Here is a 27,397-nt window from a genome sequence, read left to right as displayed (position 1 = left end):
GTGTATGAATTGGCTAAAATAAGCATAGACAAGGATTTGTTGTATTTGAGCCATTATCTAGGGTAGTTAGCTATTGTTGGGTTAGGCTTCCAGCTTGGCATATTATTCTGCATTCCTCTTGTATTCCCCTTTTTATATCAATAAATTTCCTTGTTAACTATTTAATATATAAAAAAAAACTGGGGCCTAATCAAAAGCATAGTAGACTCTAATCAAATGAGAGATTCTAACCATAATAGAATGAGAATGAACTAACCCAGTTCAAACTTAAAACTCCTTTGAAGCAGTATCATTTTTTCATATGGTAGCAAAAATCCAAGTAAAGACACAATTGTAACAGGTGGGGAAAAACTAATAATTTGAGGAAACAAGAAATTAAACACATGTATACCTTTGCTTCAGAATCCAGGTATTCCTCTTCGAGATTCCTTCGTGGGTCTATAGCTTTTGCATTCGCAGCATCTACACCAGACAGCATCTCAGACCTGTCGTATCATGGAAAAAGAAATTAGAATCTAAGTCCAACTAAGAACTGCTTCAATACAATAAACCACATTACCCTCCAATCAAATTCTTCAAATTGTCCCCGACTTTTCTGATACTGCTGATTGAAGACCTCAACTCTTCCTGGTTAATAAAATGTAATTTTCCAGTAGAAAAGAGTAAGAAAATTCAAATTCATGGTAAAGACATGGCTGGTGGGGAGCATAAAATTCCATGCAGAAGTACGGTTTCTGTGCTGGAAGTACCTTATAAGCAGAGAGGTAATGGGTGATCAAAGTAACAAAATAGTCTCCGTATCTCTCCAACTCGTCACTTGAACATGGAAGAGACATATAATAAGTACATAGAAGTTGGAGTATTCTAATAATGCAAGATACATTAAGTTATTAATAAATCAAATATGAGTGCGGCAAAGAGTACGAGAAATTAATCTCCTTAAACATCTTACAATCCAACAAAGATTTTTTTTTTTTTGGTTAAAACTGCAATCCATCGAAAATAGCTTAATAGATATTTACAATTAGGAAGAGAACCACACATGTCGAAGGATGGGGGCTTGAGGAAAAATAAGGATGTACGTACTTGACTTGCTTCTCTTTCTGCTCTGTGTATGACGACTGGAGAACCCAGGTATCCTCCAGGAAATTGATCCATGTATTCACAACATCTGCTTCTACTCTACATGAAGCAATGGATCTCAACAGCTCATCTTCCTATGGTTTATATAAATATTAGAACCACAACATAGGTTTTCATATTTCCAAACAATGATATTGTCTTGAACATGCTACTTGTAAAGCAGTCAGAAGTAAAAATAATTGCAAAATACCAGACCTTTGTTTGCAAGTGTGCAACAATTTGAATGCTTGCTTCATCAAACTGATCTCTCTCTTCCCTACTGTTGTGAAGGCGTACACGCGCAGCAGCCAAAGAGACATTAACCTACAACATATGCCCAATCATCAATGCTATGCAATTGTTTCATAGCTACAGGCAGACTTCCACAAGGCTTAATAATACAGTACAGACTATGAAAGAATTTTATTAGAAGAAAAAGTATAAGTATGACAGCATAGCTCGTGTGACACTATGACTGCCCCCATAAAAGGACATGTGGCAATGGCATTCCAGGTTACCAACACTCTGTTGAAACCCTAAGCTGCTACAGACACTAGGAAAAGGTTATAATTAAATTTTCTGCAACTACCAAGTCATTAACTGTTGCATAAGCCCAAAACCATGTCCGGTGGATCAAGTCTCTGGTTAATCTTTCACATTTCCTCATCCATGGTAGGTCCTGGCAACCTAAAGAAGGAAAAGAAAGGGGTAAAAAATGAAGAGAAGAAAACAAAATGACCAGGCAGCAAGGATTTCATATTTCCGCAACGTTTAAATTGCAGTCGACAATCAAAAGACTGATGGAATCACCTGGAAGTAGGGAGATAGATGTTGTATGACCTTTTCCAGTACCTCAACATTGACTGATCCTAACCCTGACTCAATATTCTTCACCCAACCCCACAAAAGCCGTTGATCTGTCACGAATGGCAACAGTGGCAATTGGAATATAAGACCAGAGACAAGCATCCAAGCAGAGTCTAATACATGATAGCACTTAGTGACAGAAGTATACTCTCACTCGATTATCCTTTCCCTCCCAGACATACCCTAATCCGACTTGCTCAACATACAAACATCTCATCCATCAGAATTACTCCATGACATCCACCTCTCAAGAAGACTCATACAGCACTTAGAAACTCATCACTCCAAGTACCAACATCCACAAAACTCTGCCAGATCTGCATGGTAGAAGCAGCACCACATACTCGATCACCTTTTAGTTTTACAAAGAATGTGCAACTTCTGCATAGATACATCATTTTATTCTTTGAAAACCGAGATGGGGATACTGTTGAGGGAATTTCGGAGTCGATACTTGGATCAACAGATTCATGGTTTGATCCAACATGCTGAACATAGCTTTGTATTTTCCACTTTCTCTGTAAGAATTTCAATATATAATCTTTTTTTGGCATTTATTACCTTTTATTTTAAGAGATTGCATCATCAACCTGGAATTTTTAGAGCCGCTCTGCTCTCATACAAGGGAACTTGCTTTAAGGAATAGGAATAGTAACATTGCCATCCCTCTTTTTGGTATAGCAAAAATCAATGTGTATCATATCCAATTGATAATGCATCCACTTGTGCTGGATAAGAGTTTCAGGTATTACAATGATGAAATGATGCATAGATGAGGCAAAGGTATCTTGGCAGACAGACTGGCTGATTTATCCCTCTCCCTTTCCCTTTCTCATGTACTGGTAGGCCTAAGGTGTACCTCTCATTCCCATTGCAGTAAATTCGTACCCACTTGGGGCCTCAAGTATAGGTGGTGCAGTCATGAACTGGTTAAATATGATGGTAGGTATATACCAGAAGTATAATAACACTAATGGAATTGAAAGAACTGATTTGATGAGGACCTGGTCAACTGTCACAGTTGAAAGAATTTAGGACAACAAGAAGAAATTGTCTAAGAAGGATTAGATTGAATACTACAAGACAAGAATATCTAAAGATACATCTTGTACTTAAAATGGAAAAGAAATAGAGAGGAGACCAGAAGATACATACCTTCTTCAATTCAGCTTCAAGTTCATCTCTTTGCTTCTCAAGCCCTGCAATCTCAGCTCCTAATTCCTGGAAAAGGGCCACAAAGAATAAAGAAGTAAATAAATTTTCTTATGAGACATTAATAATTGCCCTTTTGGTAGAACACTCTTTTTTTCAACAAAGGCAAATCCTACCATTTCACATTTGTACTTAAAAGATGTACAAGACATGACAGCTTTTGATACGAGATGTCATTTTCATATTATTTTGAAACCCCTTTTTACCCCCAACTTAAAAAACTTGAAGGAATAAAACAAGGGACAAATCAAAATAAGGTATGAAGTTCTAAATACAACTATAGAGGTGTCAATTAGACACTTCCTTCAAATAACTAGGACAAATTATGAGCTTCTAATTAAATCAAAAGCAACAAATAACCCATAAATGAAATAACCATAGAAAAGTGACCCAAAGCCCACAGAACACATCCATGGCCCAAAATAAACTCTTTCCAGGCCCAATTGGGCAGTCATCACTCATGATTGCATCAATATTTCGTTACTCGGTAGGCTTTTAAGGAGTTGCTTATGTCTCAACCAGAATGACAGATCTAGTTTTTTTTTTCCCCTTTCGTCATTTTATGAAATAGCAGCAGTCAAGCTTTGTTTTCTTCAATCTTCCTGGTTTATGCTCTTGGTTACACGGTTAGAAACCCTAAAGTTCTTCCTTGTGTATTTAGACTTGCTACAACTTGCCATGTTAAATGAGATGAAAATGAGTGAATGTGATAAAGGACCCCACACCCAAGTCAAATTACAGCCTGAAACAAGCACAGGAATAAGTTAACAACCAAGTTTAAACTTCATGAAAGTACAAACGAATGACATTTAACTGTAAGGGAATCTAATGGCCTTGCGTACTTCTGTTCACTTTGAACTCATAGTTGAGGTGCTTCCTCTGCTTGTTTGGGGCTGAAACTTGACCATTGACATGGAAATGGACCCACCCATCTCCATCACATGGCAAGTCCAAATACCACCAGCTGTGGTGGCATAGAGACATGCCCTTATCCAACTTCCATTTCTCAAAAGCACTTTTGAAAAGAAAATCTCGAAAGACTTAATTAACTGGTTTCAAGCAGTCCTGCAAGAGTTATTTAACAACAGCAAAGAATAAAATATCTGGAAGCACTAAAGCACTATACCTTCTCAATTATACCAACTTCACTGGCTTTTGCCACACGGAAGTTAAGAGCATCTTCCTTTTGATGCCTGTGTAGCATATGGAGCAGAAGCATTAGAAACATCAAATAAATAATAAAAAGGTACTCATAAATTTCAAAAGAAGAATTATTTATTCAGGACAAATAAATTATCCTGTTACTGGTGAGATTTCTGAGACAAATAAAATCATGAGTCAAGGGGGATAGAGAAGATTCAAGGGGCATAGAGAACAAACAAACAGACGAGAACTTATCAGATACTACTCCAGACCTGTTATCTGAAATACGCTTTTCAGCCTTTGAGGTGGAGTTAGCAAGAGATTCTGCTAATATTTTCAACTTATCAACCTGCATATTATTTAAAGGAGATCAAATTAAGTAACAAAATTGAGAAAAAAAAAACCCCCCTTATAAGAGAACAAGGCATGTATTAACGCAGAATTCATATAGATAGACCAGCAACAGGGTCATTGTACCGCCGCTGAGCGGAGTTTTCCCCTCTGCCTTTTTTTCCTTTTTATTTGGATAAGTACTTCTGAGCTGAGATTTCAACCAAAGAATCATCAAGTAATCACCATTAAAGCCCATAGGAGACACAACGAAGGAACAAAAGCAAAATGGGGTGAAGGCCTGCTTGTGCAGTTGTCAAGGTGTCGCCTAGGTGTCCAGGCGCCTTGGTCACCTTGAAGGTGTCACCTTTCGTCTAGGTCCCCTTCAATGCCTTGGGTCGCCTGGATGTCGTGACAACTATGCCTGCTTGTATGCTGAACATGAATTTTTGCAGATCACAATAAAGTGGGATAAGCTATGTTACGATTTGTTTTAAGAGTGTAGGGCCTTTGATATCTATATGCTTATTCGGGCGAAGCTCATAAAAGACCTTTTTTCCAGGAAACACAGATGCTTAGGGTCATGAAGTCATGGGAACTCTGAAAGTAATCCAGGATACTTTCTGAGTTACAATTAACAGCTCAAGGTAAAGTGTCTCTAGATAATTTACTAGGATCTCAAGGGCTAAAAAAATTAAAAAAGTTGTGTAGAAAACAGATGGAAAAAAGGCCAGATTATAGAATGTTTTTATGGTCCTATAGCTCTCTGTTTACAAAGGGGCCATCAATTGATGCAATGGTAAGTGGGAATGAGTGGGTTCAAGTCTGAGAGTGGCTATTTCACACAAAATTTAGGACTATCTCTAGCCCACCCCTCTCAGGACCCTGCAGGAGACAGACTGGTACCAGGCAATTGCCCTTTTAAATCTCTTTAACAATGTCAAAACAAACTCGAGTAGAAGTATAGAGAGAAGTGAGATTTTATGAGTTAAAAAAGATATGGCCCTAGATACAGTGAAATGGCAGAACAGAACTGTGTAGCCCTCCAAAGGGATGAGAGTTTATTGTGTAGAGATGAGTTCTAAAAATCCCTTCTCATTTCCTTCTGTGGGAGACCAACACGAGTCCTACGATACCAACAGTTTAATGCCAAGAGAGTTTCAAATTTTTAAAGTCACTTTGATATTATTCAGTTTGAAACTTGGAAACATACAGTCATTTGGATGCCATTAATACAAGTTGGGGTGTCCAACCATGGGCATAATTTTGTAGCCCTATGGGCTGTTTTGTCCCACATGAAGCACATTCCTTTGTTTTCTGTTTATTTATTTTTTCACTTGAGTAATACAGGGAAGAACTCAAGGATTTCTAACTGCATAGACCAAGAATACAAGCCCGAAATCCGGAAGAAAACACAAGCTGAAATTGTTGCTCTATGTACCACCTTCTAGAAGAAATAAGATAATAGAACATGTCTGGCCGTTACAAGCTCTTTTAGTAGAATAAAATCCTACTGAAAAAGGACCTAAACTGCATCTCGAAACACCAATCAATGTCGGGGTGGTAAATACTTTTAACTAAATAAAGTAACTGGCTCAAAATAAGAAATACGAATGCGAACTGACGGACCAGCTGTCCAACCTTTTTAGGCCTTTTATCTAGACACTTCTATACCCCTCGACTCTGACTTGGAATAGATCCAAAACTTTAATATCACACTTGACCATATACACTGGAAACTAGAGAAAGAGAACTAGGAGAGAATAGGATCTGAAGTGAACCAGGCGGTTACTCTGTTTTCTGATATCTCTGCAACTGCAGTTACTCGACACATCTTGCTGAATCAGGAAGACTTCTGATACTCCATTTCATCATAAATCTCAGCTAAATCCTCAGCATCATTGATTCTTATACTTTTATCTAAATTAGAATTTTAAGTAGTGTAGGGTTCAGGATCCAATTGGTAGTTTCACACGCAATCAGAAAAGGACTTCAGTTAAATAGGATTTGATTCTCTTTTACCCTAATTTTAATTAGGATATTCTAGCAAGCTGAACCCAGTTAGGAATAGGAAATTTGATTTAGGTTTGCAATGGACATGGAGCTCTGGTTGCGGGGTACACATATAAACTTAATCAGGCTTCTCTGTGATTAAGGGATTATGGTTTTATGGGGGCTAGAGAATGGGTATCCTACCATGGTGTGAAAGTCAAACCCTATATTTTTCTTCCTCATATTTTTGTTCAAGTAGAGACATGATTTTGACCTCTTCCATCTCAACTGATCAGCTTTATTTATATGGTTCATTTCAGTTCTCTAAATTCTGCCAAAATTATTCTAATTGACTGCACTTCCACCATTAATATATGAAAAAATTTACTTGCCACTTCAAATATATATGACATCTTGATGGATTGGCCAAACTTTGTTTCTGATCTCATCCTTTTATTATTCTCTGTTATTGAGTTAGTTCTTCATTCTTCTCATCATAGGCATCTACACAACCTTCATGATAGCCCCCCTCACCCATCCAGCACAGCAATTTAGGACATAGGATCATTCTTTATTCGACTTCAGCACTCATTAACTCCCCTAGACCATTCCATTAATCTTTTGTGAAATTTCCTTCCGATGTTATTAGTTTCTTGAGTTTTCTTCTTAGTTTCATACTTTCAGATCCTAAAACTGCCTCTCTTTCTTAGCCTTAATTGTTGTTTGAACTTCCTCACCCCAACCAAGTCTCCCTAAATGAGTGTCATAATCCTTTAGATTCACCTAAAACATCCGTAGCTGTATTTCTAATATAAGCAGCCATCTCGTTCCACGTTACATTAGGATCTCATCTAAATCCCACCTTCCATGTGATACTAATTTATCAGCAAGTCTTCAAGTTTTCTCCCTTTAAGTTCCACCATCTTATCCTAGGCAAAATTTCTCACTTCTCCTACAAATCAGCATTCTAGAATACATATCTAAAACCATTAGTCTATGTTGCTTGGCTAAGCTCTCCCCTGGTGTAATCTTACAATATTTACATGATAACCTATCAGCTTGTCTAGTTGGAAAGAAATCTATTTGGCTACTCTGTTGTCCACTCTTGAAGGTGATTAGATGCTCCTCTTTTTTCGAAATATGTGTTTACTATTGATAAATCGTAGGCAACCGCAAAATCCAACATTGAAATCCCCTCCTCGTTCCTATCTCCGTAACCAAACCCTCCATAAATTCTTTCATAGCCTCTATTATCCCTTCCAACATGCCCATTTAGATCTCCCCCTATTATAATCTTTTCATCTTAACTAATGCCTTGGATTAAATCATCCATGTGTTCCCAGAATTGTTTCTTAGTGTTTTCATCTTATCCTATTTGGGGTGTGTAGGTGCAAATAATATTTAATTATTTCCTTTCCTAATATAAGTTTGATGGATAACATCCTATCACTAATCCTTTATCCTTTTAACATCTACAACATCATTTTGTAAATCTTTATCAACTTTAATTCCCACTCCATTTTTATTAGTTGTATCCCAGTATACCAAACCTTATAGCCATCTAAATCCTTAGCCTTTTTACCCTTCCATTTCGTCTCTTGCAAAGATCAAATTACAGCCTATACTAAAATGGCACTTGTATGCAGTTGGTGAGGTTTTGGTGTGCAAAATCCCACACTCGCCAGGAGGTCTCGAGTTCGAGTCTCCTGGCTGTTACCTTCCCCCAAACCCCTTCTATAGTGTACCCATCTTAGAAAAACTCGAGACCTCCTGGCTGTTACCTTCCCCCAAACCCCTTCTATAGTGTACCCATCTTAGAAAAAAAAATATGGCACTTGTAGTAAATGACCAACGGATCATCTTATAGTTTTAAACCAAATATAAGGGCAAAGCACAAAAGGATGACATGAACACAGCTCTAAATGTTAGCACCAGAAGCACAAATATTGACAACAGGAGACCAACAAAATGAAAAGTTGCATGACTAATTGAAAACCAAATACACTGCAAGAAAAGGAAAGCATGCCTTCTGAGCATGGATCTCAGGTGAGTCCCCATTGCTCAACTTCTTCTTCTTTAGCAAAAGTGCTTCCAATCTAGAACAAAGTCGAACTTCAGCAAGTGCTTCTTTCAGAGCCTGCGAATTCAAGCCCACAGTAAACTAGGGTAATGGGGAGAGATATTAATAAGTTATGGAAAATATACACTTATACAAAAATTAATAGCACACAGAACCTTATATTGATATACAACACAAGGACGGAAGTACTCTATTCCATGTTAATTCAGGGGCTGATGATTTGGTGAATTATTGGCAAGGGATGGTTTATCAAGATATTTATCAGCAGTAAGGAGCTCAATGACCCTATGGACGTCACTACTCACATGCAACTCAGGCCCATTATTTTATTTTATTTTTTCATAAGGCCGAACTATCATGTTTGATAGAATTCATACACAACTGAAACATGACAGTTATGCAGCAGATAGCATAAATATTATCTATCCTGAAGGTCAAGTGTATAAGGAAGAAGCAGTTAACAAGATATAAACATTATAAGGTAGGAGACACAGCATCCCTAATGTAAGAATGGGTCACAAGTGATCAAAACCCAGGTAGGATCTTTAGTAAATTCAATAAAAATCAGATTTAGGGACAGATAGTATGAACAAACAGAAAATAAAGAATGAAGGGAAGAATGGGATAGGGGAATAGGTTGGGTCGAGCATCTCGCTCTTCCCTAAGGCATCTCACCCAAGTTATCTCTCACAACACTGCATCTCACAGTTCTCCGGCACAAAGTTTTTTTTTTTTTTTTTTTTTTTTTCATTCAATCAAATTCGTGTTTAATGTTGTAGCCTATTTCAAACTAATATAGAAAACTCAAAACTGACTCAAACACTAAAAAGGAAAGGTCTAACCCAATCCTTAACTAACTGGGAAACCTAAACTGACTAGAAAATTGAAACAACAAAGAAAATAAACTCAAAATGGGACTCTAATTAAACTAATGAATTAAATCCCGTTTTCCTACTTTCTACCCATATTTTAAGTCCATTAACATGGCCCATTACAAAGAAAACCCATGGGATCAAAGGCCTAACACATACATAATCCAATTATCCAACTCAAGGCTTATTTCCAATAAAATAAGCCAATTAAGTGACTTATCTGCATCAATTCTCCACCCCTTAAAAAAAACTCGACCTCAAGTTTTGAACATGAGAACAACCACCTTGATGTGATGAAGGTTATGCAGTCTATAGTAAAATTCAGGCAATTCTTTGAAGACATGAATGTAGTCTAGAATGTGAGGAGCTCGATCTTTTCTAGATACTTCAATGTGATGATGAACTCCACATGTGTAACCTCAACATTGTCAGATGTATCCATAGGGTCATCTACATATGTACCTTCAACCTCTTCAAACTTCAATGCAACATAAAGCTCTTTTGGTTCATCTACCTGGTGGTTCTCAATCGGTTCCGTTGATGGTTCAAACACAACTTCATTCTTGAACCCCTTAGGAATTTCCTCTTGACTGTTCACAATCATCACAGTTGTTATAGTGTCAAGTTCCTCAATCTCAACCTCATTGTCCAATGTGGCAACCTTGTTGCTTACGAATTGTTCCACACGAGTCTCGTTGATGGGAACATCAATGACTAGTTCTTCCTTGACAATAGGAATTGCTGGAATTTCTTCAACACTAACCTCAACTTTTGACTCTAGTTCATTGGTTGGAGGTGTCCTCTCATGTTGCTCATTTTCAATTTATTGCAACATAATGGCCACGTGGTCTAACAATTCCTTCATGCTCTTGTCACCTGTGGGTGGCTTTTGGGGTGTAACTGGAGGAAACTCGGGTGGAGGAAAGTGCATACGTTCATGTTTAGATAGATATATGCCCGCCAACTCATACTCCATCTCCTCCCAAGTTCTAGGCTCCCGTCTTTGAGCTTGAAGTTGCCTTTCACGAATTCTCCATTTGATTCAAGCACAATCATTCATTTGGGAGCAAGCATATTGAAGTTGTTGTGTCTCTGTCAGGTTGTAGGAATCAAAGTAGACGTTCAAACCTTTTACCTAATCAAGGAACATGTATGAAATAATTTTTCTCTGAAAATTGCGAGGATCCATCTTTGGTATGGCTAGGCTCTAATACCAAATAATATAAGATTGGGTCACAACTCACAAGTGATTCAATCTCAGGTAGGATCTTTAATAAATTCAATAAAAATCAGATTTAGGGACAAATAGTATGAACAAACAGAAAATAGAGAATGAAGGGAAGAATGAGGTAGGGGAATAGGTTGTGCCGAGCATCTCACTCTTCCCTAGGGCATCCCACTCAAGCTGTCTCTCACAGCACTGCATCTCACAGTTCTCTGACACAAAGCTTTTTTTTTTTTTTTTTTCATTCAATCAAATTCGTGTTCAATGTTGTAGTCCCTTACAAACTTATATAGAAAACTCAAAACTGACTCACACACTAAAAAGGAAAGACCTAACCCAATCCTTAACTAATTGGGAAACCTAAACTGACTAGAATACTGAAATTACAAAGAAAATAGACTCAAAGCGGGACTCTAACTAAACTAATGAATTAAATTCTGTTTTCTTACTTTCTACGCATATTTTAGGCCCACGAACGTGACCCATTACAAAGAAAACCCATGGGATCAAAGGTCCAACACATACATAACCCTGCCTAAGGCTTATTTCCAATAAAATAAGTTATGTGACTTGTCTGCATCAATCCCCCCCCCCAATAAATAGCAAGCATTTTACATTCAAACCCCATAATGAAAACATGTCAGAACAACAATAGAGAAAGATCAGAACCATACACTTGATTGGGCACTGTCTATGGAATCTCACAACTACAAGATACAGTACCACTGAAATCAGCTCACCTCTAAAGTTGCAATAGCTGTTTTCTCAGATGTCGTTGTATGACCTTCAGTTGAGGACACCTGGGAAGCTCTCATTCCATCAATTTTTTGCTGCAGACTAGAGGCTTCAGCATCTATCCTGTGACCAGAAAGTGGATCACAACAACAAAGAAGGAAAAACTAACTGATCAAAAAGAAACACAGGGAAAAGGAGCAAGAGAGAGAAACCATACTAATTTCTGCAATTATAAATCATAAAAATAAATCAGGCATCTGACGGAAAATTCATTCACCAATTCTCAGAAAGACAGTTGAAGCGTGCATCTAACAAGCGATATGACCTGAATCCAACAAAGACCAGAAGCTTGCACCTCTTATTGACACTGAAAATTTGTGGCATTGATGAAGCTCATGCCAAAGACAACTAGAAACTCATCTTTCAATAAGAAAGCTGTACTTGTACCCGTAAGGTTATTTTATCCTTTACATTTATTTATATTACAGTTGAGTAGTCAAATACCTATGCTTGAATATCACTTTTTCTCACCATGACTTATTCTGATCTACATTTCTCTTTCTTTCTCCATACTTTTATTGTCAATATGCTCATTTTAAACTTAAGATGGTATAAAGCAGGCCTTAAGCTGCAACCAAACCCCGAATCCCTCTGCTTTTATCTATTCCCTTCATTCCTGTGCTTGTGTTCAACTTTCAAAGGAATCAGTTCCACCCTACTGTACACTCCCAACAATCTACATTCTTTTCCCTCAGTACATGTAGCAACCAGTTCAAGGAATCAGTTCCACCCTACTGCACACTCCCAACAATCTACATTCTTTTCCCTCAGTACATGTAGCAACCAGTTCAGATGTCTGATACTAAACTGACGTAAAATCGAATGCAAAACAAAAAAAGACATGGTGATCGTGGTTGAGTGTCTCGGTTAATGTGAAGCTAGTTTCTGGTTATTCGTATTTCATAGGGAACTATGCAATGTTGGGAATTGATGCAACTCACAAGTCGCAAGTGCATCTGGTTATGTGATATTGCTGCATGAGATGATGTGGAGATGCTAGAATGACTACTGTGAACAAATTTAGATTTCCCCTAGTAGTAGAGATATATTAATCTTGGGCCCCATGTGTGAAAGTTCTGTACCATATAATTATTTGGAATGAACTTTAGTGCCAGAGGTCCTATTCTCGGCTGTCTTTTAACCTGAGCAAAGACTCTGCCAATGGCTTGTTAAATGTTGGAGAGAGTCTAAATGATGTAAATATGCATGGAATGTTGTCAACACATACAACCTACATGTGTTAAACTGGATGGCTTATTGGTGTAATAGTATAACTAGAACTTTTAACTGCTGATCCTCCAAAAATGACAGCAAAAGAGTATGATGAATGGTTGAAAGATAATTACTTTTTCCATGACATGGTTGAGGAATAGCATGGAACTTAATATATGTGCCAATGTTATGTTCCTAAATACTGCTATAAGTGTGGGAGACGGTCAATGAAATGTTTTGTCAAGACAATAACATATCATGAATATATCACCTCTATGAAGATAATATTATGGTACTGCAAAGGTGAAGAGTTTTTTAGCATTATAGTTATACTGTATAGGGATGTCGGAAGAGGAAAACATTTATCAACCAATTATGAATGACCCGATGCTTCAGAGGAAGCAGCTAGAAGAATTCCAGGCTCTCTCCTTCTCTCACTACCAATTCACACTTGGTACATCTAGCATTCAGAGAAGAAGGGGAGGGGGGGGGGGGGGAATAAAGAGGAGCTTACCTTGCACTTCAAAAATTAAGCCTGATTTAAGGCTTGAAACTAGTTTTCTACAAAAAAAAAAAGTTAACAGAAGAAGTTCCAAGAATAGTAAGCTAAACTACATATCAATGAGGGGTGGGCACTTGGCCAGGTTTAACCAAACCTCCCAGAGTCGAACCTGGAAAAAACCGGAGGTTCAGCCAAATTTCTTTAACCTCAGATTGGGCTTGAACTGAAAAAATAAAATCCGTGTATCCGTAAGAAAAAAGATTTATTATTCTAGATCCTATTCATGTCAATGGAGGTAGAGCCGTAGAGGTTTATTAATTTAGATTTATTGTTTTGAAAGAAAATGATAAATTACTTTTGTTTTAAGTTTTATGTGAGGGACGATGATGTTAGCATACATATACATGGGCCTCTTGTATTGTCATACTCTAGAATGTGTTTTATTGAAATTGAGAAACCCGCCCAAGCCTAGCCCAAGCCCAACCCAACCTGAGAAAACTGGAGCACAGCTGTGGGCTTAAATAATTTTGATTGAGTAGGGCATGGGAACAATCCCATACAAAAGATTGTGTTGAGCTCAAGCTGCACTAGGCCTTGGCTTTTCCTATACTTTACGTTGGCTTGGGCGCACCCCTAATAAAAATATAATAGGCCTCTGAATCACAACAGTCCAATCAAACAAATAATTGATTTTGAAAGCTAACATACAGTAATAGTTTAAACCCGAAAAACTCAAAATAAGGAGAATCAAATTTGACAACATTAAAGCTTTGATAATAAAAAAAATCCAAAGCAACAAGTTCTACAAAGAAATAAGCAATCAAATTCAATTGTGCTCCATTAGATATGTCACGTCGCATGATATTTTGCAACTGCAAATAGAAAGCAAAATAAAGGAATATAATTCGCACCACATATCTGAATCCATACAACAATAAAATATAAAAAGAAAACTCTTCAATCACCACCTTGCAAGATCAGCATTAACTTTCAACCCTGAAATTGCACCCTGTGCAAATTGGAGCAATTCTTCGCGTTTTACCTGAAAAAAAGTATGTGAACTGTTAACCAAAAGAAAACCTTCCATTCCCCCAAACACTATAATAAAACACTGATTTCATTTACTTCAACAAAGCATCGATTACAAGCTTGGCTACAAGCCTAAAACAACAAACTCAGCCTTATCCCAACTTAATGGGTCGGCTACATGGATCCGTGAAAAAACAAAATGGGAGAAATGAAAGTAAAATGGAAGTAAAAAGAAAGAAGCCCAACACCACCAAGTCAAGAAAATCTCAGCTAAATGGGGTCAGCTACATGGATCCTTGCCCTCCAATCGGCTTTATCAGAGGCCATACTTGGGACAAGATTTAAACTGTTAGAACTTATCGATTAAGGGGTTCACAGCACTGTTCACGTGAATAGTGTCGAGAACATTATTCACAGTACTGTTCACGTGGACAGTACCCATTTTTCCTTTTTTATGTCCTTTATTCCCTTGTCAAGATTTTGACATTATTATATATTGAAACCCTAAGGTTGTGACTCCCAAGAGGTACAAAAATTTCTCTCGCCTCTTTCTTCTTCTCCTCCTCCTTTTCTTCTTTTATTATTTACATAGACAATACATGCCATTTCTCACTACTCCTATGATCAATTGGTCATTTTAGGCCTATCCCTAGCCCTTTTAACTCCTTCAATCAGAATCAGATCACTCCTCCTTACTAAGGCATCCTCAGGCCTCCATTGGACATGGTCATACACTCATACCACCTTAAACAACTTTCTCGAAGCTTGTCATTGATTGAGGCAACTCCCAAATCAACTATAATATATTCATTCCTTACTTTATCCTTCTTGGTTTTCTCACACATCCATCTTAACATCCCCATCTGCTACACATAGCTTCTCTATATGACACTTCTTAACTGCCCAACATTCTGCCCCAATACATCATAGTCGGTCGTACAATAGTCCTATAGAATTTTCCCTTAAGTGTTAATCATTGCTTTTGTCTTATCCACCAAAATAATATCATCAGCGAAGAACATACACCACGGGACCTCGTCTTGGATGCTCTTGGTTAAATCATCCATGACAAGCACAAACAAATAAGGGCTTAAAGCAAATCTTTAAAGTAACCCAATCATAATTGGTATTTATTGCCTTGACCTCCCACAGATCTCACATTAGTCACCACGCTCTTATACATATCTTTAATTATATCCACACATTTATTCAGCACCCCTCTCTTCACAAGAACATGCCAGATTAAGTCTCTTGGGACTTTGTCACAGGCTTTTTCTAGGTCAATAAAGACCATATCGGAAAAGTGATTTAAGAGCCATATTGTATCGAAGAGACAAAAGATGAAACTAAAAATACGCATGGAAATGGTCAAAAAACGTACGGAAATGCTTAGGATACATGTAAAATACATTTTAGAAGTATAAAACACTAGAAATAAGTAATATGTAAAATATACTATGTATAGACAGGAGAAAAAAGTATGATAAGACGAGTAGATTTAATTGATTAATGTGTAAAAAATGAGGTTTCTTACGTAGTCACATGTACTAATACCAAAAAATATGTCATTTTCACTTTTGGGAAGATTTAAGGTTTAAATGCACACATCAATGCAAAAAACCTGGTTTGATGCAATCATTCAGGTTTTTTTTTTTCACTAATCTAGTGATTCATTGCAAAAGCAACACTAGAAAACAATATTTGAGAAGAAAAAAAATCAAAGTTTTAATAGATAATGATCAAATCTGGTTCTGATTCATGATTGTCAGCTGTTTAATCCCCAAAGATGATGAAATCAACACCACTAGAATGGGTTTTGTCAGCAGATGCAAGGAACCAAGTTGAATTAGTCAAGAACAAATTGATTAGGATGACTTACAAGAGCTCTCGGTAAGTGCATTGCAGTCACAAACTGTGTTCTGAAGTTTAGAACAGATGTATCAAATATATCAATAGATATCGACCATATATCAACCATATCGGATTATCATCGACACCATACAGTCGATACAATTTTTATGTATTGTAGTTTCTAAAGGCAACATTGGCCACTAACCAGGAAAAATAAAAAAGCATAGCCCATATGAAAATAGGCGTTGAACCATAACCAACCATAGGGTTCAACACATGGGAAGTAACCCTAACATTCCTTTGGCAAACAGATATCCCCATGCGAAGTGAATTTATTTAAATCAGTTTCAATTTTCTCAGGAAAAAATAATGATAAAAACATTAGAAAATCAGAAAAACGAGTTATGAACCTTTCTCATTTTCTAAATTCATCACCTCATGCTAACACTTGTAGCATGGAATACCTTTATTTTATTGTACACATAAAAAATAATCAGAATCCTTCTCACAGTATCAATACACATTCATGAAATTTGAAGAGATAGTCATGTCTATTTACCAATACTTCATCTTGGTAGTCTGAAAATGCTTTTGCCAAATCCTGTATGCTGCTCACTACGGCATTGTGAACCTCCTTTCCTCCAGTGAAACAAAGGCTGAAAGCAATCAGAATAGAAGAACAATTAGCTAAAATTCCACTTGACATCAAGGAACAAACCTTCAACTAAATTATAAATGAGAAAATTCCTTCATTTTCAAGCTGGCATACACTACAGGAGGAAGGATTCTTGTTTTATAAACTTCTTCCAACTTTTAACCACTTCTGTAAAGGGTCAAACAGGCAAATCAATGACAATGGCTGATCAGTAGAGTCCAATCTTTGATCCAAAGTCCATATCTTCTAGATCATAGTGTCGACAGAAAAACTGATGTGGGACCATCAACTATATCATATCAGATCATATCCTATCATACCAAGTTTTAAGAGGGTCAAAAAAGAATTGAAGTTTTCCCATTTGCAAGCAGTATGATAATTTACTATTCAGACTAGGTCTTCTTTGTACTTTAGAAGTGTGGTGAAAATTGGTTTTGAACGCTTTATTCACTTTTCATGATGTGAAAATAGCACTTTGAACCGTCAAGTAGGCCTTCGACGCTTGGCAATCAATCCAGTGATGGAATCAATTACAAAAAAATAAGGCAGTTATACACTCGAGAATACAAGAATTCCTTCAGCATGGCTCCACAGGATAAGTTTTTGTCTAAATAAGAAGGCTACAGGGGTATTCATAGTCCATCGAAGTAGAAAAGTGATCTAAAGATGGGAGACAAATTGACTTTGTTTCTGTTCTTTCCCTCAGCTCTAGCATTGGAGAGGGGTTCTTTAAGTATCTAATATTCCATGCAACATTAAAAAAAAAAATTTAAATTAAATAAATAATTAAATTAAATTACCAATGGAAAGAGAAAAAGGAGGGGTTGTGGGAGAACAAACAATAATGGCAAATTACAAGGCCCTGCTTTCATAGAGGAGGCAAGTGCGTGAAAGAGGGGACGGGAAGAACCACAACAAACAAATTGAACGCGGCCCACCGGAAGTAGCCCTAACAAGCAACCACAACACGACTAACAGGACCATCTTCAAGAAGAAGCACGACCCAAGAAATGAGTGATCCATGAAGAATGCACAATAGCCCACCTTATCGCAACTATACGTCTCGGCAGAGGGCATGGTCACAGATAGCCTTGCTAAGAGGCAATATCTATTCCTCAATGAGAAATGGATATTCTAGGAGGGGAAGCTCCTTGGGATATAGAGGGGAATTAGCAGTAGACATGATGGGGGGGATAGGTCAACACAACCAGCGAAGGGTGGGCGGGAGTAGATTGTAGGTCCAGCATAGGCGGGAAGATGAGGTGGTAAGGTCGCAATGGGCGGAATCCCCACCAGATGATGAGCGGGCAGTGGTGTGGGTGGTGGAATGGGCCAGCTCCTCCACGAAGACCGGAAGGGCCAGATTAGAGGACAAATGGAGGGCTGGGCTGAAGGGGCCAAGGACATGGCAGCAAGGTGGGGGATTATATTTATCGGAGGTCCAGAAGCAGTTGGGCCCACAAAAGGAGAGGGTTGGGTTTGCGAATGAGGAGGTATTAGCGGGACCCATGGCTGGATATCGATAAGGCAAAAGGTGGAGGAGTGTGAACCAAACTAGGGTTTTCCCAAAAGAAAGGGGGGAGGTGGGAGAAGGGATGCAAGAAGAACAAGGAGAGACGGAGGTGGGGAAGGAAGTGGAGCTGCAAGGCGTACCATCGACTGACACTGACTACGTGACTGACTAGGCAAGGGGACACTTTCGGGAAGAGGAGCAAATAGCGACTTAGAAGGAACCACTGCGTTGTTGTCCACATCAATGTCAAGGTTCTGCAAGGTGCTAAAGCGGTCAGAAGGACCTTCAATCATTGGAGGAATAATGTAAGATCGAATCACAAGTGATCCAATCCTACGCAGGATCTTTACTAAATTCAATAAAAACCAAATTCAGGGATGGAAAGAATGAAAAAGAGAATAAAGAAAGGAAAAAAATAATTTAATGGAGGGTTGAGATGGGGGAAGAAGAACCAGTGAATGGGCATCTCACCCTCTGATTTAGGCATCTCACCCACAACAGCATAAGCCATCTTTTTTTCATTAATAAATTCGTGTTCAATGTTGTAGCCCTTCACAAACTTATATATAAGACTCAAAATTGACTCAAACACTAAAAAGGAAAGGGCTAGCCCAATCCCTAACTAACTAGGAAACCTAAACTGACTAGGAAAATGAAATAAAAAGGAAACAGATTCAAAACAGGACTAACTAAACTAATGAATTAAATCCAATTTTCCTACTTTCTACCCATATTTTAGGCCCATTAAAGTGGCTCATTACAAATAAAAACCCTTGGGATCAAAGGCCCAACACATACATAACTTAACCCAAGTCTTATTTACAATAAAATAAGCCCATTAAGTGACTTATCTACATCAAGGAAGGACCATTGGTAGTGGAGATATACCACCATCACGTCCTGGGGGAGAACCTGATGCAAGTTTCTCACGCTGCCAAGACTTGCAAAGCCTACTTCTTTTCCATCCACAACTAGGACCACATTGACCAGAAACAACAAGGATGCAGGGGGTGGATAAATGGAGCTGCCTAGACGGCGGATTAAGGGGCATCAACATCAGGGGACTAAGGGGGGTCTCCAAGCACAAAAAAGGGGCAGGGGTCTTAAGAGTACAAGCCTTAGTATGATGGCCAAACAGCTTGTAGGCAAGGCAATGTGTGTGGGGGGGGGAAGGGCAGCCATTCATAATGGACCTTCTGGTTGAAGGAGAAGCCTTCGTCATCAACAACCATGAGTCCATGATAGAGGAAGGAGGAGAGATATTTGCAAAGATCTCAACGCCATTCCTTGCATAGGCGAACCTATCCATCTTTTTGGTCCCCTCATCAGAGTATAGAAGGTTTCTTAGCACCAACCCAATGATACTAAGACCAGCTTCACACCAAAAGCGGAGGGGGAGACCTGGAAGAGTGATCCATAAGGAATGGTATGAAGGTCCACCTTGTTGAGTTGCAGGTATTGGACCCATTGGCAGAGGAAGATTTGCTTTCTGCCCACTTGCCAGAGGCCTCCCTCAACAGCACGCATCTTATCTTCTTCACCAGAGAACTTGAAGATGAACAAGCATCCATCAGGTAAGTTTCCAAAATCCCTTGGGCCCTCCATTTTTTTGTTTGTTGAGAGACATCTTGACGATATTTGAAAGGTGGTCTACTGCCGATAAAGCAACCAACCAAACAACTTTTTCCATTTAGAGAATTCTGAGTCGAGCAGCCCAATTGGGCAAAGAGCGACTTTAATGTTCCCAACTACAGAGGGGAAATGAAATGGAGAGAGACTAGAAGAGAGAGAAGCAGGACCGAACAGGGAGTTCCAACCCTTCAAGCCAAGAGAGTGGAGGAGGTGGGAGGCAGGGGGGAGACAGGAGAGGTGGAAGGCTAGGAAGGGGGATGATGGGCGGAAGAGAGAGGTGTAACCAGGGAAGGCCCCCAAGAGGTCTCAGGACATGCTGGAGGGCAGTTAGGGAGCCAGCCTTCATTCTCTAGTCCAAGATCCTACTTCGAGCAACTAGAGTTTTTCACAGATGATTAAAGAGCCTTAGCTTGATCTGGCTTGATCTGTCTTGGCATTGAACACTTCTCCATGCAACATCAATGTGTCTGAAATGAACAATAAATGCATCACTATTCAGCTTCCCGATATTAATATCATACCACAACCTTTTGCATTTGTGGTTTGACATTAGTTGTATATGCAATATCTGTGTTTTTTTCTTAAAATAACGCTATCTGATCATCTACTAACTGTTCTACAATTTTATTAGTCAATATGAGATCAACAGCTGCAAAAGCCAACAGTTTAATCAGACAACTGTCTCAAAAACAAAGTGGATGAAATTCACATCACATGCCGCGAGGGGGGGGGGAGAGAGAGAAAAAATATCAATAACAATCTCTTCTTTAAGTCCATCTATACAATAGGAAAAACCGGCAATTTGAGGGCATAAATAAGCATTCAATTTCAAATATAAGAGTAACAGGCTCACCTAAATATCTCCAGAAGTAGAGAAACCTCCTCCTCATTAGGTGCTTCAAGAATCTGAGTCATAGAAAAGAGTCAACCTGCGGTTAACCTCCATGATCAGAAAGTTCAAAACGCAATTTATAATTCCACAGTCAAACTAGAAAACCATGGCAAAACAACAGCAAATTGTAAGTTTGAAACATCCAATTTTTGTATAAATAGTTTAAAACTGTAATATAAAAACAATAGCAATTGACCGTATAGCTATACAACCAAGCATTAATAGAGCAATAAGATCTCAAGGATCAGATACAGTTGGATTTCAGATTAAGGGTCTTAGTCTGTATTTTGTTAGGTGGAATTATCGGATTACTGTGGATCTGTTACATAAGATACTTTTTTTTAAACCAGTAGTACATTTAAGCATTCAGTAGTTTATTTTATTAGTGGGGCCCACTGGTCATGTAGCATCGGGATTAGTTTCATAAAAATATTTATTTTAATAGTCTGGATGTGGGGTCAAAGTTAGAATCATGTGAACTATTTTGGTATCTTCTTTCCTAGAACAGGATGATATTAGCCCCCAATGTTTTAAAACAAACCAGAAGCCGAATCATTCTAGCCCAAGCCCAATGGTAAAAATCAGATGGCTCGGTCCAAATAGTGACTGCATAAAAGAAAATGATAAACATATCATAAACAATGGTCAAAATGCAAACAATTGGGCAATCGGTAAAAAACGAGAAAATATCCTAGGCAAACATATATGGGGTAACAAAAGAAAAAAAAAATTGGGTACACAATAAGGGTTTATCTCAGACAGAGCATTGAAATGAGCGAAGAAAGCAGGGAACAAAGGCTTATCGCTGAATTGAAAACCCCAGAGATCACAAAAGTAAATAGGGAGGTAGGACACTAAAGCAGAAAAATGTTAGATTCATTGCCAAGAAAGGGTAAGACCATGATTATTTAGAGGCTTTGAGTGTTCAGTTCTCTGGCACCTTAAAAATTTAGTAAAAAGATGGCATGTGTGATGATTGAAGACCTCCATGCTTTTTAAGAAGGCCAAAATTTAGTTAATGAATGCAACTCGTTAACTAAATTATCATGAATAAATAAATAAATGAAGAACCCTCCTTAACAATGTAAAGAAAAGGTTTTCTATCAAACACTGATATAGGGGCTGCAACAGCAGTATCTATCCAAAGCAATCACTGACAGCAGTTGTGGGTCTTCTAGTTCAGCAGTAGCAACAGCTGGCGCAGCTTTATTGCTCTCAGTTTCCATTTGATCTGTAGGACCATATTCTGCCCAAATCAACGGCTAGAAGTCTAGTCCATATAGACTTCTTGAACGGCAAGTCATGGCCCCCTTTTGAGGCCTATCATTTTAGAGTTTAGTTTATTTCTTTGGTAAGAAGACATGAATACTCCTGGTAAGTGAAGTTACTTCGTTAGTTAGTGATTCCTTAAGCTGTTTTATCAGTTATACAAGTATACCCATTTTAAATGTTAGTTGGGGCATATGAACCAGTCAAGTTAAGAGTAGAGTCTTCTTTATATGCTATTAATTCAAGGTAAAATCGATATTCATTTATTCTAATGCAAATCTGTTGATATATTTTCAGGGTTTATTCTTCGCTTTTGCTTGATTTTCATGTCTAGATAATTTTTTCAAACATTCACTCCGTTAAACGCCTGTATTGCTATTCTAACCCTCAAATTACAATAACCTAGCACGGCATCTACACCTAACGAGAGAGAAAATCCTATTCAAATAATAAAAAGTGCACTCATGAGAATACGGTTACCTAACAGTTCTCCCAATATCCATGGCAAAACATGTGGAAGTAAACATTACAGGCTGATATAGTTCCTAAACAGTAACTCATGGTGACCCTGCACCTAGCATTTAGCAAAACCACCACGTCACCCTTGCAGCACCAAGAACTTTGCATTTAACTCTTGAACCTAACAGTTCTCCCAATATTCCATGGCAAAACATGTGGAAGTAAACATTACAGGCTGATATAGTTCCTAAACAGTAGCTCATGGTGACCCTACACCTAGCATTTAGCAAAACCACCACGTCACCCTGGCAGCACCAAGAACTTTGCATTTAACTCTTGTTTCATGCCAACACGACTCATCCCAATTAAAAAGATAAAAAAATAAAAAAACAAAGGAATGATAACATGGACTATCAACAACTATTTAACTCACCATAGACAGTGTCATGCCTTCAAGAGCTTGACTATGAAGGAATACATCACGGAAGTTCAGTGGTTCACCTCCCAAATCAGAATCATAATACATAACCTATTTACAAGATCAAATGAGAAAAGAATAAGGGACATGAACATGAATTGTTGTAGAACATTTCCAATAAGTCTTTTAATTTAAGAATCTGAATAAGGAACAGACGAAGAGCATTCAACATACCAAGCACTCATTATACACTAATAATTTGAAACACGATTAATTTAACGGATCATATTCAACATATGTAAGTAAAATTGGAGAAAGAAACAAATATCCTGCAAGGTATGGCAGCTGGAGTCCACCTACACTTACGAGCAAGGGCAGCAATAAGTTAGGTAGGTACAGTTAGGGAACACTCAATCTGAACCTGAACCAACTTTAAATAGCAGGATTATGCCAACCTCTCCATGGACAAACCAAACAGGTTGCTCAGTAGGGTTAAAAATTTCCAATCCTACTTAAGAGGAATCATCAAAATCAATATCATATGATTGCGACCAGAGTTGCAATTTAGTTACACTTTACAAGACTATCCACACTATAATCTGCTTCAACAACCGAAATGGGAAGAGATCATCAAGATCCATCATTCAATTACCCAGAGAAAAAGAGAAACAGAGGACAAGTCATTTGGCGGTCTATGGCAGCGTAACAATTTGATACAAGAACTGGCATGCTTCTCACAACCCAAAAAAAGAAATTGCATCTTGCCACTGCGCAAGCATTTCTGGATAGCACATGATCCAGTGGTTTTTTTTTTTTTTTTTTAATCACAAGCAGAAACAATATTAATATATATATATTTTTTATAGGGCCCAGGGAACAAGAATCCGAAGCCACGAAAAAATCCCCGCCTCCAAAACATAGATAAACACAAGAAATACCCCTAAAAACCCTCCAAAACTTGAACCTATTGTTCTATTTGATACCCAAAAAAAAGAAGGGCATACCCAGTGCACAAGGCTCCCGCCATTGCGAGGTCTGGGACTCTGGAGAGGGTCATAATGTACACAGACTTACCCCCGCTTCACAAAGAGGCTGTTTCCCAGCTCGAACCCGCAACCACTAGGTCGCAATGGAGCAACCTAGTGCAAACTGAAACAGTGTTACTTTAGTCATAGTCATTAAACTCAGATAGGAAATCAATCTGGAAAGGGGGCCAGTTCCCAATGGTTCAAACCAGCAGATAAACTCGGATAAGCCCAATTCACAAGTATCTCCATCCAGTGTGGCATACAAGTTTACATACATTAGTTTTTCCCCTCCATATGTAAGCACTATCTCTGTCTTCGGATTATGTCATCTCCTGTCATCCTGCAGTATACGAAGTCCAACTATTCTCTTTGCACATGTTGCAACAGAAAAGGTTGTGGTAGAAGAGACAGGTGATAACACAAGTTGATACAGCTCTCTCTTCAGCTCACATTCCCCCTATATGGCAGCAGCCAAATTGAAGGTGACAGGCAATACAGGTACTGGTACTAACATAGTAGTAGATCCATCCCCAGATAACCACAGGTTGAGGTTTCGACTTGACAAGATTCGACATTTGGAAGAGAGGAAACAAATAAATAAATAAATAAAACAAATTAACTTCCTCTTTTGCTTAATGCACCAGGCAGTATAGACACTGACACCCAGTTCATCCAGACCATGAAAACCATCTGGTTTAAACAGCCTAGCCTGTACAAATGAATCATATGTCCTCTAACTGTCCTAACGAGCAGGTGAAGGTTCGACCATGTAGCCTGTTCCAAGCCTCTAATAATTACGATTTTAATATCTTAGTTTCTGTGTACCATGGCAATGCATCCACAACAGAGCACCTAGAGGAGAACCCCACAACTTTCTTGGAGAAGACATAAGCCTCGGTTCTTAAATGGCTCAAAAGAATATACATTTAGAAATATATTGCCGTCAAATTTGTTCAATGACATCAAGAGCTACTAACCATACAGTAATCCCTACAAAATTTTCCATTGGCTACACAAAAATTCCCAATCCTTGCTTGACAAATTTTTTTTCCCAACCAGTCAAACAGCTTCAGGTGATCAATTTTGGCATTAGCCACCTGCTGTGTTGCAGGATTTAGGTCCAGTAATAAACTGGAGTACGAGTGTATGATAGTACAATGCTCTACTGATTTACTAAGAAACAACCAACAACAGCAAACATACAACATCATACAATAACAAAGATCAAGTGAATTTGCTCACCGAAGGTCTTCTTGCAGAATCTTTGGGTTCATCTGAAGCCTGAAGTTGTTCATGAACTTTTTCCTTATCATCATGAGAGCTTCCAGATTGTTTCTCACATTCTTTCAAAGCAACTAACCATCTTCTCAACAGCTGGACTCTTTCTGGTCCCCTGCAAGAAACAGCAATTTCTTCCAATCGCTTCATAGTCTGACTAAGGCTCTTGAAATTCTTCACACCCTGCAATATTTTAGGAATTACATATAAGGTGTAAAAAGATTGTCTAAAACTAAATGCAGTAGACAGAATAATCCACAGAAAACATCAGAAGGGGCAAAAATAATTTTACGTGATTAAAAAGGGATAATCATGATCAGTAATATAAAATACCTTTTTTATCAACAAGGTGAAACTTTGTTGAAAATGGAAACCCAATAACAGGGGCTAAACAAAGGGCAGCCAAAAAAAAAAAAAAAAGGTGAGGTTTCTTACATGGTTACATGTACTAATACCAAAAAAGATGAGGTTACTTACATAGTTACATGTACTATGTAAGAAATCTCATCCTTTACACATGAATCAATTCCAACGAGTAGCGTGCATTTAAATTCTTCCAACTATGTCCTGGTCCAGCTTCCTTAGCTAGTGTTATTGATGCAAAGCTGGAGACCTACCCGGAACAAGTCCAATGGAGAAGGCCAAACGTGACCGAACTTGTTGCTGATTTACTACTTTCTATACTTTTCAGTAGTTCACTTTTCAATTGAACCATGGTCTTTTTTTTTTTTTTTTTGGATAGGTAGTCCTCAAGGAGAATTGAACTCATGAAGGTGTTGGACCTTGCCAAATGCCAACTGAGCGTAGCCCCTTGGGGCAACCATGGTTCAATGTCGGTTCAATTTTAGTGAATCTTTCTTTATTCAGTTAATTGTTTTATTACCCAGCTAATTAGGTAAATCGGTCATGGGGTTTCACATTCCAATTCAAAGCATGTCTTTAGCTTAGTCTAAGTTAGAGTCGGTAGGGGTTTCCTAATCAGATTCTAACTCTGAATTTTATCATTAAAAAAATAAAAATAAAAAAAGAAGCAACTCATGGGCTCCATTGATAACCCTACTTCTGTTGTTGTTGCTCGTCTTCTCCATTGAAGAGCATTGTGTGTGATCAAGGGGAAGGGATTGGAGTTTGATCCAATTAACATCTTGCGGTGAGAAGCCTGGGTGGATCATCTTATGCTCGTGTTCTATAGCTGCTATTGTTTTGCTGGTTTATTATTCTAGTTCTTAAATCACAGCCATCTAGCTGTGTTTTACCTCGTTACTGTTATTGTTTTCTGTTTCTTTTCACTTTTACTTTTCCCTTTTTTGTCCTTACTCAGATCAATGTAGCAGACCCCATTAAGTTGGGATAAGGCTTTGTTATTGTTTGTTTGTTTGTTTGTGTAGCTACTGATTGTATGGCTATATTCAGGAATGGATTCAACGATCTCCCTCAACTTCTGAACCCTAATTTCATTAGTTAACTTATTGTTTTACCCCTAGCCCTATTGCTACTAGGACTCAACATAGCTGCTCATCTGACCAGCCTATTAGGCTAGAATTTCAGCAAATATTCCCCTTCCTGTTTAATAAACTTGACCATAGTTTCAACCCCATCCTACCATCTGATTTTGTAATAGCCATTATCTCCCTAATCTGAACTGTTATTTGATTGAAATATATTGTTAGTTGGCAACTGTTTTGAGTCTTCAAACCAGTACTACTTTGGCTATTAATTGGTTTCATAAGTAAAAACTTAGCATGATTGAGCTGAGTCAACGATGACAAACTAAAACCCATTAGTCTAGAGGTGCTGGTGAAGTTAAAATTATTTTGGTATCAGAATTAGAGGCCGTAAAATGACGAGAATATCCGTCTAAAATCTTTTTAAAAAATGCGAGGCAAAAAAAGAAAAGAAATACAATATAGAAATAAATGGCAATCAATATATATATATATATATGTGTGTGTGTGTGTGTGTGTGTATATATATACATATAAGCATTTGCAGGTGAATGCTGCCAAGGAACAATTGCAGCT

At 38.1% G+C, this 27,397-nt stretch overlaps 1 protein-coding gene across 1 annotated transcript in view; it reads right to left on the bottom strand.

Moving 5' to 3' along the window:
• Positions 1-27,397, bottom strand: part of LOC122057861 — a 31,055-nt gene that overhangs the window by 2,975 nt on the left and 683 nt on the right. The window contains exons 2-16 of the mRNA XM_042620194.1: positions 25,341-25,559; positions 23,086-23,181; positions 20,886-20,938; positions 16,792-16,888; positions 14,321-14,394; positions 11,584-11,701; positions 8,693-8,803; positions 4,617-4,693; positions 4,328-4,394; positions 3,145-3,210; positions 1,339-1,446; positions 1,087-1,217; positions 750-816; positions 560-627; positions 392-485 (exon numbers count right to left, since the gene is read on the bottom strand). Of these exons, the coding sequence (XP_042476128.1) occupies positions 392-485; positions 560-627; positions 750-816; positions 1,087-1,217; positions 1,339-1,446; positions 3,145-3,210; positions 4,328-4,394; positions 4,617-4,693; positions 8,693-8,803; positions 11,584-11,701; positions 14,321-14,394; positions 16,792-16,888; positions 20,886-20,938; positions 23,086-23,181; positions 25,341-25,559 (1,446 nt within the window). The remainder of the gene's footprint in view (positions 1-391; positions 486-559; positions 628-749; positions 817-1,086; positions 1,218-1,338; positions 1,447-3,144; positions 3,211-4,327; positions 4,395-4,616; positions 4,694-8,692; positions 8,804-11,583; positions 11,702-14,320; positions 14,395-16,791; positions 16,889-20,885; positions 20,939-23,085; positions 23,182-25,340; positions 25,560-27,397) is intronic.

This window comes from Macadamia integrifolia, chromosome 12 (genome assembly GCF_013358625.1).
Source record: "Macadamia integrifolia cultivar HAES 741 chromosome 12, SCU_Mint_v3, whole genome shotgun sequence".
Classification (NCBI taxonomy): Eukaryota; Viridiplantae; Streptophyta; class Magnoliopsida; order Proteales; family Proteaceae; genus Macadamia; species Macadamia integrifolia.
Note: the sequence above shows the minus strand (reverse complement) of the source record. Positions and strands in the feature narration are given on the sequence as shown.